The sequence below is a fragment of the Haliaeetus leucocephalus genome, unplaced genomic scaffold (assembly GCF_000737465.1).
Source record: "Haliaeetus leucocephalus isolate CR32 unplaced genomic scaffold, Haliaeetus_leucocephalus-4.0 Scaffold339, whole genome shotgun sequence".
Taxonomy (NCBI): domain Eukaryota; kingdom Metazoa; phylum Chordata; class Aves; order Accipitriformes; family Accipitridae; genus Haliaeetus; species Haliaeetus leucocephalus.
In genome coordinates, this window is record NW_010972775.1 from 11,712,695 (window position 1) to 11,727,592 (window position 14,898).

Here is a 14,898-nt window from a genome sequence, read left to right on the forward strand (position 1 = left end):
GGGGGGGACGGGGACGGGCGGGGGGCGGTCGGCCGAGGGGCAGAGGGAGGGTAAGCGCGTCAATCTGCACTCCCAGGGAGAGCAGGGCCGATGCAAGCGAAGGCTGTGCGCGCAATCCTACAGCAACAATTGCTTTGCAGGTGCTCGGTCTCTCGCAGCCTCCATCCCCGGGGAAGCAGGCAACGCTTTCCCACGTCCACAAGTTAAGGATGATGCCAGTGAACGTTTTATTTTCCTGCCTCCCTATAGTATCCAAATCTAGACCACACGTGAATTCACGGCACAGGAGCTCTTATCCAATGCAGACTCCAGGCTTGTGTATTTACTAAGGAGAAAATCTCATTTTTGCAATTCATTGCTTGTCTGAATGCTGGAAGTGTCACTGCCCGGCTGCTGCTTCTTTGCAGGGGAGTGCCGTTTATGTGAAAAAGTGTTGCCTGCACCCTGAGTAACTGTGCTGCAAAAACACTGCCTGGTTTCGTGGGGCTTTGCTCTCCTTGCGGAACAGTTAGCCATGCCTTTGTTTGCTGGGCATCCATGCCCTGGCCTTCCTACCTTACACCTCCCTGTATGTGGTTTTATAAACTGTACCCTGAAGAGACAGTCTTCTCCCCAGCAATTTAGAGAATACAGGCATGCAATGTGCACATGAGCATGACAGGTTGGCTGTGTGATCATAGAGCTGTTTTTGCAGCATTTCCGGCCATGTGTTGTTAACTCAGATAGCTCAGACCCTTTGGAGAATTCCAAATTCATGCCAATTTATATTTCATTAGGTCTTCTCCATTGCTAATCCTTTCACCCTACCACCTGCTATGCCCAATTCCTGCGATAGCATTCCTGGAATACAGTTCGGTTTCCTTGAGCAGATAGTTAAGTGCAAATGAGGTGTTTCTGAAACTCACAGAGGATGCCTGTTTATGTCCCTAACCACGCTAACACCTTTTCAAGTCTGGTTTGCTGTCACTCAAACACAGGCTCAGGACTGAAGCTATTTGAAGTACCTTCAGAATGACTAGATCCACGAGCCAGCAGTTGGGCTGCAGACATCCAAGGGGAGAACAGATGGCAACTGATTTAGTCCATTTTGTTACACACTATCATTTACGAAGTGAGTTTTTGGGCATGTGAGACTTAATCATGTCAAGAGGATGAATGCTCCCAGCTTGAGCAGACGTTAAAGGTACTCATTTCCAGTACTGAGCCATTACAAAAACTCCCAAAAACTACAGGGGGTTCAGTGAGGGAAGGACTGAAACCCAAAATGCAAGGAAGATTATTGAGTAAGTCTTTATTTAACACTTACTGGCTACTTTCTTAATCTTCTCAGTATCTCTGAAAACATGAGGGTAAAGGCTAGGTCTGAAAAAAGTGACACCCAGACCACCAAAGAGCTGGGGCTGGGATCTTCAATCCACACCAAACATTAGCAGAGTTGGCCTGATGATGCTGCTAGACTAAGAATTTCAACATCTTTTTTCCAGCTGCCCCACAATACTTAGTGGCCATGGTGTTCCCCTTCACCCTCTATAGGTGCAGCCAGCACCCCCAGCTCATATGTCCATTTTCCTTACCTCAGTGGTCTCCATGCTAAGCAATTTTCCCCATTTCTATTTTCTCTAGGACTCCAATTGTTTCTTTGGCCTCACAAGGGCCTCCAATGGCCTTTCACTTCACAGCAGGATGTTAAGGAGCCTTTCTTTATGCCAGTGTTTTTATATGGGCAATGAATCAAAGGATGAGTAGAGTCTTAACCTATAAGAAAAGTCAGGAGAGATCAGTCTGAGGCCAGCCCCTATAAAATGACTCTGCAGATTCTAACTGATATAATGCCTGTCCCCATCATACTGCCCTAAAGGTTATTTTCAAGGATTTTTGGATCCAGGCCATGTTCATTAGTATTCATAGTCTTCTGACTCATGACTTGACACATACACTGCAGCAGATGAAAGGATATCTGACTAACTGGGAGAGGACATCTAACCGGTATGCAGCACTAAAATGTGAAAACAATAAAAAGGCACTCAAGGTCAGTCTTGGTAACACAGTTTTGGTAATACATAATTAGAGCAAATGTTCTGTGAACTTTAAGGCTTCAGTTACAATTTCCGAAATTCAGGACAAGGAAGAGAACACAAAGCTGCATATTAGAGTTTCCCAGAATGAATTCCCCCCCAGCAAAATGCCCACTGTTTTCTCATGCAGCTTTCAGCCAAACTCTTGCCAAATAAGACTAAGATATCCATTTCTTACCACTCCCTGTTTCAACATCAGTCAAGCCTTGCACAGAGATCTGTCCCATAACGTCTCCTGACAAGCACAAATTCTACAAACAAATCCCACTAATTCCAGTGTGTAACCTGCAAAATTAGTAAGACTGGAAGTCATATTCTTAGAATATGACTATCTATCGTGAAGAAACGTCACCTCAAACACATACATATTTTGCTGGACTCAGCTCAAATGCAGGGTTCTCCATGGCTAGCCTATCCCTATGATTTCTCTCTGTGTCTTTCAAGATAGCAACTGGGGGTTTGGGTCTGGCTTTCCCAGGTAGTGTCAAGATATCATTTTCTAGTATAAGCCTTTAATTTAATTTTTGTAACCCAGTGTCCTAGGACTTTTGGAAGGTATTTTTTTTGCTTGACTGGCTCTTGTTCAAATCAACTGATTTGTGACATAAATTTGTGATATTGAACTTTGTGATTTTTTTTTTTCCTACAGAAGGTCAAACTTAATAGAAAAATTGGAAGTATGCCCAATGAAAATCTGTACAGCAGGTGGGCTTTATCTGTGATACATTTTCAGAAAATAAATATTGATTGTTGTTGACATTACTTCTAATTCCCATAGGCCGTATCTTGATCTTTTCTCCAACTTAACAGGAATTAAAACAGCATGACCCAAAGAGCAGAATAGCATTCAAAACAAGGAAGGATCTCATACACAGCTCTATAGAATAAACGGAATGTTGGTTGTTATGCTCTGGCAAACATGTAAAGACTGTGATAAGAAACCATATTATTTAATACCTACTATATTGAGGGTTATTGCAAAAAGAAAGCGACTTGTGCCTTGCTCTTTTAATCCTTGTTTTAAAATTTTCATTCTTTAGGATAATATTCAAAAATCCCACAAATTCTGAAGTGAGAAAGGAGACACTGAACAGGATAAAAGTTCTGTCCATTTCTGTCTTCTCAGGAATACCAAATCTTATTTTTACTTTCCCTGTTGTTATTAATTGTAGGCTAAGTCAGGATACAGCTACTTTCAGCCATGACTGCAGTATAGAGTAGAGATACTGGAGCTCCCTTTAAACTGGCTAGCAGTACAGGTACCTGAAGCAGTGTAGCCATGGCAGCACAGAGCTCTGAGTGGCCTAATTACTCTGCCAAGAAATAAATGGATACTGGGAATTCCCTGGGGGGAAAGACGGTTGAATTGTTAACAAAGAGTTTTCCCAAGGTGCCTTAGTTAAATAGGTGTTAGCAAGAGCCAAAAAACCTCAGGCTGCAACCTTAGAATAAAAATGCCTTTGTCCTTTGGCACTTCTGATGTCCCAGTCCTTCCAATTCTCCTGCTGTCTATAAAGACAAAAGAAAGATGCGATTTCAATATCTGATGGAAAACCTAAAATAAAGCAAAACGATTCCCACCCCCAACTAAAATCTATACATAAGATCTTAAAATGACAAAAATAAAAGTCTCTCCTGGCTGGAAATACACAGAGCTCTCCTGGTGGCAATGGCGGGCTGGAGATGCTCAAGCATCCTGCCTCCCTAGGACACAGATCAGGGTCAGTCCCCTGAGCTCCACGAGGAGCATGGTCAGTCCTGGTGTTTGCTAGGCCTGTAAAAATGGCAGGATGTGTATGTATTTAATGGGGAAGACCACATAGAAGAAACAAATGAGAGCAAGCTTTAGGGAAGGGAATTTACTTCTGTTACATCTCTTCTCCCACCAATCCTTCCTCAAGTACACAAGAGTGGACGTGTATAGAGGAAGGTGAAGGGACAATTTTACCAATATGCTCACTTTCTTACAAGCTCAAAATGCACACAGCATTTTTCTGAAAATGGAGCCCAAGACTTCACTAAAATTGCACACACAATGTTTTATTTTACAAGTTGTATCTATTTATTTAGATTTATAAGCTAAATTACATAAGCAAAATCCACATTATTTGGCTGAAACTCCCTTTGAGGTCAGTGCGAGTTTAACTAGTTTAAGGACTGAGGTGTAAAGCCATTTCACAAAACATACTGGTTTCTCCAGTTGGAGACCTTGGTGAGTATTGCCAAATCAGAATCTGTAGGATTGTGCCCAGTCGGACAAAACACTGTTTGCGACAGCCATGTGCTGAAATTGCTCTGTTTTGAGGAGACAGAAAGCCAGAAAATTATGACTTTGCTGTCTCATCACAGATGCCAGTAAGTGGATGGTGTGTAGAGGCTAAAAGTCGCGATTTTATGACATTAATTTACATGTGAAAAAACAACAGGGTGCTACTAAAATCCAAGCTGGTTTTCATTTCCAAACGTTCGTGTGCTGCAGCTCAGATATACACACCCTATTTAGACCTAACCAAACTGATTCTACTTTTCTATGCAGGCAAAGAAGCAATAGAGGTGAAAATCCCACAGAGTCACCAGGATGTGATACCCAATGATGAGCAGTAATTACTGCAGCAACACTTCAGCCAGCATGAGTGTCAACGAAATGTCTGCCTTCCCTCTGACTTTAGAGCAAAAAACTGGCTTTGCCTTTGTGGGGATTTTGTGTGTTTTCTTGGGACTTCTAATTATCAGATGCTTCAAAATCTTGCTAGACCCCTACAGTAGTATGCCTTCTTCTACGTGGGAAGATGAAGTTGAGGGGTTGGATAAAGGAACATTTGAATATGCTCTTGCATGAAAATTCACAGAATATCCTGCCTTAAATTTGATGTTGATTTCATTTTGGAAACCAACTGTTGTTACATTTGTTATACATACTTGCATTTTGGAGATATGTTGGTGGCATCCATTTTGTTAAATAAATATTTGTTGCAAACTCAAAAGGTACTTCATGTTGCTTTTATTTGAGGAACAGTGGAATGGTAGATAAGAAATGGTTAACAGCAAAGAAATACTACAATAAACAATTCACTAGAAAGTTATCATAGCCAAAAAGTATTTTAAGAATCAGATGATATCTGCCTCTTCAGAGGAGGATCTCATTTCTACTGTGTCTCATGATAGGCTGGAGAGAAAAGTGAAGGACAAAAGATAGGCTCATGAATGGTGGTGAATGCTTAAGTGGTAACTCCCTCCCTCTTCTGACACCATTTTCTGAAGGTCAGAGACTGTACTTGTATACTGAGAATGCAAAAGTGGAGGACAACAAATGGTTGTGGCTCAGAGGAGGTGCCTACAAGAGGTGTGTGTCCATGTTGCTGAGATGAGAGGAACAAGGGTTGGTCCATGCACTACCAATAATAAATAACAGGAAAGCTAAAGATCACATCAATTGCTAACTCAGCTCTCACCTTCCAAGAAGAGCAGGTGCTGTACTACTGACTGTTTACAAGGAAAGTGTACATTGCTTCTCCTGTGTGAAACTTGATGTGGTCCTCTGCAAACAGTGTGTAGTGCATATGAGAGTATTTTTTTGATAGGTCTCCCTTCTCCTGCTCTACAGTGACAGAAAGTCAAACAGAATTAGTGGAAAGGAAACAAACATCATTAAGGAAATTTTTGATTCTACAAACATTCAGCAATACAAAATATATTACCTGCTCAGAACTCCAGCCTGAACCAACACCACCACAGTCCCAGTCCACCAATGTCTCCCATATCATTAAAGATTTTAGGTGAAAGAGAAAAAGTGAATGTTAAGTAACCAATCTTACAGCCTAGCTGAATTGGTCAAGGCATGTCAATTTTTTACTCCACTTGGTTAGGGAAGATGATTCAGTTTAAACTGGAACTTAAACTGTCTGATTAACAGCTCCCTGCAGTAATTACACCAGCTTGGCAAGGCCAAAGCAGAGACAGTCATGCTGCATACCCATTTGTACCCAGCCCCTGAAAGAGACACAGGGCCAGAGCTGATTGGAGATCTCTGTACTCTCCAGCCCTTCTCCGTAGCGGGTTCTTCTGTTTGTGCTCCTACAACTCTGCACAGTGTATGATCTGGACTGTCAAACTGAAGAATTGGTCCTAGGAGATCCTATCAAGGCAGAAGAACAGTTAAAGCAGAGACTCAAATCTGGGTATTCAAGGTGACCTTCATATACACAGCTGTTTAGCAAGTGTGACAGTACTTGACAGAAATTCAATTCAGTTTTTAAGAAGGTTGGCATTAGAATTTTAAGCACTGTCACTTTTGCTAAACAGCTCTGTTTGCAACAAGGAGCAAAGACAAGGAGATCAGTTACAGCAGTTGGTTTCTTTTGCATGTATTCTGAAAAATATATATTGTCCCTTTTGCCCTACATACTAGGCATAAGCAGCCAGTGGAACAGCAGAACTCAAGTACCATTTGGAACATGAAATACTTGATTGTACAGGGAAGGACATGAATCTCCTGTCTGAAGAATATAAGCGAGGAACAGCCAACACTAATCTACACTGGTCCATTTGAATGATAAAACATAAACAATTTTGTGAATGTAAGAGCTTTCAAACTGCTTCAGATTCTGCATAATAAAAGATGCCAGACCCTCAGAGATTCATTATATTGCATTTATCCTAGTTAATTTAGCCACAAAATCAAAGGTAGATTATCAGTACGCTGATTCATGTGATCTGTTATTGCTGGATAGGATCATCCACTGCAGAGATCTGACACTGCCATTCTTTTTATGTACACCTAATCAGCACAGCTGAGCTCCGTGCTGTCAGGTTAGAGTGCTGAAGGTACTTAAGTTATCTGAGTTAAATATAGTTCAGTTATCTCTAAACTACACAGCAAACACAGCAAACATACCCAAAGAACTCCAATACTGTCTTACAACTTTTATTCTTGACCCAATCTATTGCTGGAAGCAATTATCAAATTCCCTTATGATTACAAATCTTCATCATTTCCTGCCTGCCCTTCTCTGCACCTCCAAAAGACAAGGGAGTCGGCCTTCCCAGAAAGAATACACAGAACATAATTTTTCAAAGGTTTTCCTTACATATACAGAGTAAAACTTTGAACGGGGTTAGGAGCAAATGGTTCAAAACCACAGGTGGGACAAGAGGACCCACCAATGACTGATGCCGCTGACTTCACTGGAATCTCTTCTGCATAAAATGCACTGAGCAGAAGCCTAAACTCTCGTTAGCTCTGTTACTATATATGCAGAACTGAAAAATAGGGAGATCATGATCCATGCACAGAGGCATAGCTGGGAGGGAAATGGAGATAACAAAAGTATTTTCAGGCCCCTTTAGAAATTTTGCAATGCCATAAACCCAGTAATTGTAATGGATAGGTACATTTGCTGGTTAATAGTTAACAAGCTAGAATGCCTTTCTAAATCACCATCTAGAAATGTTTTGAAAGAGAGGGATTGGATGGCCTATTCAGTATATTAAGCAGGAGAAAAATCTGGCCAATAAGGTAGAGTCTGTAATGCCTCAAAGAGAGGGACACACTATGTGCATGCATAAAAGAGGCAGATTGTCCTTCCCTAAAAGCACAGGACTGAATGGTAAGTTAAATTATCCTGAATAAGGTAAACTTGATCATTTATATGTAATGCTTGAATACTAAACACAAAATTAATAGCAAATAACAGTGGAGAGACTTCTGGAAATACACTGTGAAAATCAAAGTATTATTTTCAAGAACAGCAGAAAGGTAAGAGACTTTTCTTTTCATAGCAAAATAGTAATGTTATGGAAATAAGGCAGTGAAATTACAGAATCATTTTACTTGGTAGCAAAAGTCTCATTGCCATCAAAGAATTGGGATTTCACTCAATCACAGAGATGGAAACAACCCTAGTTTCACTGACCTTAATGACAAAAGATTTTTGCTCCTTCATGCCTGAAGATGAAACACTTCCTTAGAACTTTAAAAGGCTGAAGGAAGCAGAACACTATCTATGATCAGAAATGTGTAGTATTAGTAATAATAATAATAATAATAATATTGATCATCCAAACCCAGCAGAAGTAAAATGAACTGAGTAAATATAACATGTTGCTGTGAGGCTTAGAAAACATTAAGCAGGAAAACCAACATAAATATAAGAGGGTTATAAAGTGGTATCATAGAAGAGAGGTGATAGCAGAGTATAATCTATAGCTGATGAAAGAAGCAAGAAAATAGCTTTAGCTATATCTCATACTGAAGATGGAGGACATTTGATTATTAGCTCTTCAAATTATAATTTTGATATGTGATTTTAGAGAAAATTTACATTGCTGAGGTATAAATATTGATGCAGTATTTTCTCTTTCAGTGCCAAAGGGCCAAATGCATTTCACAAAATCATTGAGAAATTTAAATTGGAAAAAAATCTCTGGAGATCATCTAGTGCAACTTCTTATGAAAGCACAAAACTTTAAAAAATGCCTCTAATGGGCTTATTTACACAGATTTTCAGTTCATATATTTCTTTATAGAGATATATTTTGTTTCTAAAACTTTCTGCTTTTACATACACTTGCAGAGTTTCAATGTCTAAGCACGCTCTGTTTTAGTCAGTTTGAAAAGACCTGGACTCCTACTGAATTATACAGGTCTATACAATCACACTCCCTTATCTCCTTAGAAGTATGTTTCAAGACATATGGATTGCCGTTGTGTCAATAGCTCATTTCAGGGCCATATAGGCCATCCTGTAAGTTGCTGCAAAGGTTACTTAACCCACGAAAGGCCTTAAATATAAGTACCCCTTTTGCTCTTGGGGTTTTTGTCTGCTTGTTTGTTTTTTTCGAGGGAGTCTGTGTGGGAAAGTGGAGGTTGGAAGCAGATTGTACAGCTATCATCCGTTCATCTCTCTATGGGCTGCCACTCAGAGGGACCTAGATGTGCTAGAGGAACAGGCCAACAGGAATCTCATGACATTCAACAAGGACAAATGCAAATCCTGTAGCTCGGACAGAATAAACCCCTGCACCATACAGGCTGGGGCCTCACTGGCAGGGAGCAACTCTCCTGGAAGGGACCTGGTGAATAGCAGGCCACAGAGGAGTCAGCACCATGCCCTAGGAGCAATGAAGGTGAACAGTGTCCTGGGCTGTGTTAACAGGACCATAGCCAGTAGATCAAGCAAAGTGATCATTCCCCTCTCTTCAGCACTCATCAGACTGCACCTGGAACCCAGTTTCTAAGTTTGTCTACTGGTCCCTCCCACACCTGCCCATGTAAGAAAGATGTTGATAAACTTGTGTGTCTGATGGAGGGCCACCAAGATAGTGAAGGGTAGGACCATTTGCCCTATAAGGGAACGGGGCTTGTTTAACGAGAAGAAGAAAAGGCATTAGAGGAACCTAAGCAGCCCCCCGGTACTTACGAGGAGGTTACTGACAACGCAGAGCCACGCTCTTTACTGAGGTACACAGCAAGAGAGTGAGAGGTGATGGTCATAGAGTGACACACGGAAGGTTCCAACTGGATATACAGGAAAAAAAACCACTTTGAGGACAAATAAGTATTAGAATAGGCTGACAAGGCAGGCTGTGGAATCTGCCCTTGAAGGATGTCAAGACCTGACTGGTAAGAGCCCTATGTAACCTGATTTACATTCAATGTTCCCTCTGCTTTGAGTGGGAGGTTGGACTAGATAAGCTCCTAAAGTCCCTTCCAACCTGCATGATTCTATGACTTACAACAATTTCTTTCAAATCATCTTAAAGGGTGTTTTGAGTGCACAAATGTAAAATTGAGAGTAAAATTCTATGAACCTTCCAATGCCTAGGACTATTGTTAATATTTCTCAATAATTACTACTTTACCATAGTCATTTATGTCCTCCATTATAATTTAGGAAACCCAATGCTATTTTTGGATCTGTTTCAGTTGTCTATTTATTCCTTCATATTACATAAATTTTATTTACATAAAAAAATGAATAATTTGCTGTATCTTAATTGCCTGCTCATAAATTGTTGCCATCTTGGAACTACTGAAAATTTAAAGCCTAGCTTTTGTAGTTATTAAAAGAAAATGTATTTGACTCAAGCTTTTAATGCAAATTTAATTCTAGACTATGAGAGAAATATACATGGTATCATAATACTTAAGTGGAACATAAACAGTAAATGGACTTCATGGAATCTTGTGTCATATCCCTTGTACTGCCTACACTTTCACTGGCTTCAGTTAAACATTGAATTATTAAGAGAAATACTATATTTGAAAACCAATTTTAGATACTTAGAATCTGATCCAAAGTCCATTTTATATAGACGGTGTCGTGAATCCTGATTTAGGATCCTACCGACTACGCCAATTTGTCGTGAATGTGTGATTTAGATCACTTAAAGAATCACTGTCAAAGGTATTAGTAAAAGTGGTTTTAACATGTAAAAGTGCAACTTAACAAAGTTCGACAGCAAGGTGCACTCTATTACTGTGCAGCACAATCATTTGAACAATGATTAAAAACTACCAAGGCACAAATCAAAGTTACCAAGGCACAAATCAAAGTTAACATACTACGAGGTTATGCATGATATTGGTCGCTTACCAAAGATCTGCTGCTGGTAAAAGGTCTCTCTGCCTCGAGGAGCAACCTTGAGAGGTGTCCCGGCTCAAGGGGAGATCACCGCCATGCAGCCAGGCTACCTAGCCAGGAGAGCTCAAAGAAGGCTCACTTAGGCTGTCATATTTATGGAATAAAGTGGTTGGCTTGTAGTCAAATTACATGCGATGGAAAAGGTATGCATGAGACTCCTTGTACCCACAACTTTCTTTGTTCCTTGATAAATGAGTCTTGGAAAAGCCACCCGCTATTCATGTGTTAATCGCATGATCGGTGTTGCAAGCTCATATGCATCGATGCTCACTGTGTCACTCTGCTCCTTTGTGGGTTTTCAGAGAACAGATTGAAACCAGAGGAGTTGTTAGCCCATTTATGGCTTAGGTCTCTACCTCCTTTGGAGCCTGTACCAAACTACCGCTAGTTTGGTTAAGGGGCTGAGTGCATCCATCACGTATGGAAAGAAACATCCCCACAAACTCATTCTCTGAATCAACTATTTTTTTTACTCAACAAGTCATAGGATGACAGTCTCATGGAAAATTGGTGAGGTGGGGGAGAGCCTATGGTGGAAAATTTATCTAACTGTGAAAGTTAATAGAAATGTTTTATTTATATTTTTTTATGGCAGAAACACAGCAGACAACATTAAGAAGACTGCTTAGAGATTTCAAGAAAAATTTCTCAGAACTCTGTTACTTGAAGAGCAAAGATTTCACATGCAACAGCACTAAACCCTTTGTTGTAGCTGCAACTAACTAGCTGCAGCCACAGAAGAGTAAACGAATCAGTGACCTAAGATCATCCCTGAAGATGTCAATGAATAATTCGCCAAACGTATTCTTGGATCCAAATGCAAATCGGTTTCAAGTTAACATAATTAACGAGAGCCATGACAACAACGAAACATCCCAAGAGGATGTGGGCTCTGACCCACCACATTATGAAGAAACATCTTTTACTGACGAAGCACATAACAGACTGAGAATCAGTTACAGACCAGGAAAAAGAGAATTATATGACAATTTCCTTCAAAATGGGGAGAAAACAGAAGCTAGTTTACATCCCTATGATACTCATACTAAAATGTATTATCTACAGACTTTTGGCCATAACACAGTGGACCCAGTTCCCAAAATCGATTATTATAGAAACACTGGCAGTGTCAGTGGGAATAAGCTCAGCAGACCAAGCTTATTAGAAATTCATGAACAACTGGCAAAGGTAAGTGGAAAGGAAAGATACAAATTTTCTCTATTCCATTTCCAGGCTGTTAATTCTGTTTATTAATGTGAGAAAGTCCTTAAATTCATGCACCTTGCCCAAGAGAAAAAGTACAAGTAATCACTTACCGTATTTCCTTTGGTAGCTGCAGTATGTTTTCTGCCCTGTACCCTGCTCAAAGCAAAGATTTTTATTGAAAGGTGATAGTAATGTACTTGATCAGCAGAAAAACATAGTTTAATCTTGTATAAAAGTATAGGATTACTGAATCTCTTCTGTTTCACTTAAGTGTTAGGATGGCAGATGATGAATATCAATTCATAATTTAACCAAGCTACACAATTCATGCTTATTCTAAACTTGAATTTAACATCAATGCATAACTAAGTTTCACAGATTCCTCTGTTGTATTCATTAATACAGGTATCTATAAGTATTATAAAAAACATTATGTGCAATAAATGCAATTTCAGCTAATCAGAAATCCAAAGCACTACCTGTTTATTGCTGTAACAAACCATTTAAATGGGAAGAAAGAAACCAGAACAAGGGTTGAGGTTGAAACTGCTCAGAAGAGGGATAGCAGACAGCAGTTTTCAGGTACTGATTCAGTGAATGAATTTAGGCCTTCATGCTCATTATACCAATGAATTTGGAGAGAATCTGAAGAGCCTCTTGAATGACTACACACAAAGCAATTAAAGAAGAATAATTTGGCTAAATTCCTCCTAATCTATCACATAGAAGAGTTGTTTAGACTTTTCTCATGTAATACATGGGACTATATCCATGTAAAATACACTTACAGAGACAACTACCAAACAGGATACAACTGGCTAACCTGCCTTTGAAGGATCTTCTAGGGCTGTTCCTCATCTCCCCTTCTCAGTGGACCTACTTTTGGTTAACACAATGTAGGATTTTATTATTGATACATATGACCAATGGATTTTATGGAAAAAAATTCCCCTTAGAAGACTCTTCCCATTTGCTCCATTTTTTTTTCCATATATGCACTACAGTAAATGAATAATGAAATACCAAAACACACCCTTTATTGCAATAATCCTCACTTTTGTCACCCTCTATGGCTACCTGCCAGAAGAATATACATTGGTCAGGTATAACCCTTTGGGGTTTGCACATTCAAAACTTCCACAGGAAAGAATTTGAGAAGTTGGTAATATGAAGTCTCAAATACCAGATTTTCTCTAACTTCTGTGTTACTGCCTCAGGTAGGTAGATACCTAGATCTTTTAAGGCTTGACTTCCCTATGTGGAAGAATCACCTCCATGCAAAATAAATAGCATGGAAAGCTGTAATGAGAACTTCCGGGGACAAGAACAACTAGATTAAGCACTTTGAAACAGTTAAACTATTAAAAAACCTACTGCAAAACAGCAGAATAATATGATACTCTACTGACTTTGGTAAAATTAGACTCTTCCCACTTAAGCCACAATACCAAGTTCTCTGTAAAAAAGCAGAGAAGAGACACAGGATACACCTACTTACAGAATGAAAATCAAACCTTTTTTGAGGTTCTTAATTGTGCACTTGGCAGGGCAGGGCAGGAAAGAGAGAGATCACCTCTATAGTCAGATTCAGACTAAAAGTGTCAATATGCAGCAAAAAACCCTATTCTTTTTTCTGTGTTGGGCAATAGTGAAATGAGAAATCACCAGAGAAAAAATGCTGTCATCACCATTCCACTCAGTTTTCCATACTTCTGAGGTCTGAATAGTTTGGACACGCATCTGATTTTTGGATGCTGGTCCAGATCTTGTTCAAACTCCAGTTCTCTGGAGATTCACCTGTCCTAAGGAGGATTAATATAAAGTAACGAAATCAAGCAAAAAAATAGCCATTAGGAAATTAGGACCTGATTCTTTAGGATGTTATTAGGACAGCTTCCTAGTTTTGGCCTGACTTATTTAAATTAAGGTCTCCACAGACCTGCATAAAATGGCTTACATAGAAAGGAGAAACAGGTTACCTGGGTCATCATTTATTTCCAAAAATGAATGCGAAGTGGATGTGAAAAGGGAAGAATATGAATTTGGTATCCCTACTCATTTGCAGATGTATAAGCTGCTACTCAAGGGACTAAACACATTTCCATGCCCAGAAGAAACTTTCTCTTACAGAAATAATTTACTTCAGTAGTGGGCAGAGAGGAGAAAAATTATGTATTGGCTTTGAACGTAATGCTGAATGAACATTAGCACATTAAGGGATTCTCAGTTTTGACCATTACCAGAAAATTCACGTTTTTTGTTGTTGCATCTGTCAATGGTTTGTTTATTTTAAACAAAATTAGATAAATTTGTTTAGGGTTTTTTTAAGGCTTTCACTTAAAGAAGATTAAAAAGAAGGCAGATTCCATTCCAGAATAAAATTAAGAGAAAATTGCTTCACAGGTTGTGACTGTTAGGGAAGAGAAAAGAGCACCTTCTAGTTTGGTTGTTCCCAGATTTTTTCCAGTATCCAGTTTACAGAAGGATAATCTTACACCTCTCAAAATGGGGAGGTGAATGACAGAGGTAATGGGATTTTTGTTACACTGGCAACCCACTCTGCCCTTATGTGAGTTGTGGCCCTGGTCTGGGAGCCACTAACCACAGCACTGGAACAAACGACCCGCCATTAGTATGGCTAGAGTCTATTCCTGGCTGTCCCATGGACTCACTTTGTGACCTTGGACAAACCATTTCGGTCTACAGAGCTTATTCGGAAGGATAAACAAACACAAGGTCACCAAATAGTAGATTAGTAGGGAAGGGAACTAAGATGGTATGAAAAGGCTGAGCTCCTATCAGGAGGCAAAAGCAGTATGTGCAGCTGGATGGGATGCCTATCCACCAGCCCCAGCATGCAGCAGGCTCTCTAGCCACCACTAAAGAGGGGATGAAATGCCACACTGAGTGTGTACGGGCATTAGACTAATAGCCCAAGATGCAGTTCTGGAGAAGATGCTTTATTCCTTTTTACT

General features: G+C 39.8%; 2 protein-coding genes across 2 annotated transcripts in view; both read left to right on the top strand.

Annotated features, from left to right (window-relative positions):
• Positions 1-4,665: 4,665 nt before the first annotated feature.
• CTXN2 (cortexin 2) lies at positions 4,666-4,914 on the top strand. The gene has a single exon (XM_010571864.1). The coding sequence runs from the start codon at positions 4,666-4,668 to the stop codon at positions 4,912-4,914; it is 249 nt and encodes an 82-aa protein (XP_010570166.1).
• Positions 4,915-7,795: 2,881 nt separating this feature from the next.
• SLC12A1 (solute carrier family 12 (sodium/potassium/chloride transporter), member 1) overlaps positions 7,796-14,898 on the top strand; it is a 51,628-nt gene continuing 44,525 nt past the window's right edge. The window contains exons 1-2 of the mRNA XM_010571866.1: positions 7,796-7,830; positions 11,313-11,905. Coding sequence (XP_010570168.1) covers positions 11,495-11,905 — 411 coding nt within the window. The 5' untranslated portion in view covers positions 7,796-7,830; positions 11,313-11,494. The remainder of the gene's footprint in view (positions 7,831-11,312; positions 11,906-14,898) is intronic.

Bases quoted from the DNA above. Each gene is read 5' to 3' on its own strand.
- CTXN2 (XM_010571864.1), top strand. From the start codon at position 4,666: ATGATGAGCAGTAATTACTGCAGCAACACTTCAGCCAGCATGAGTGTC.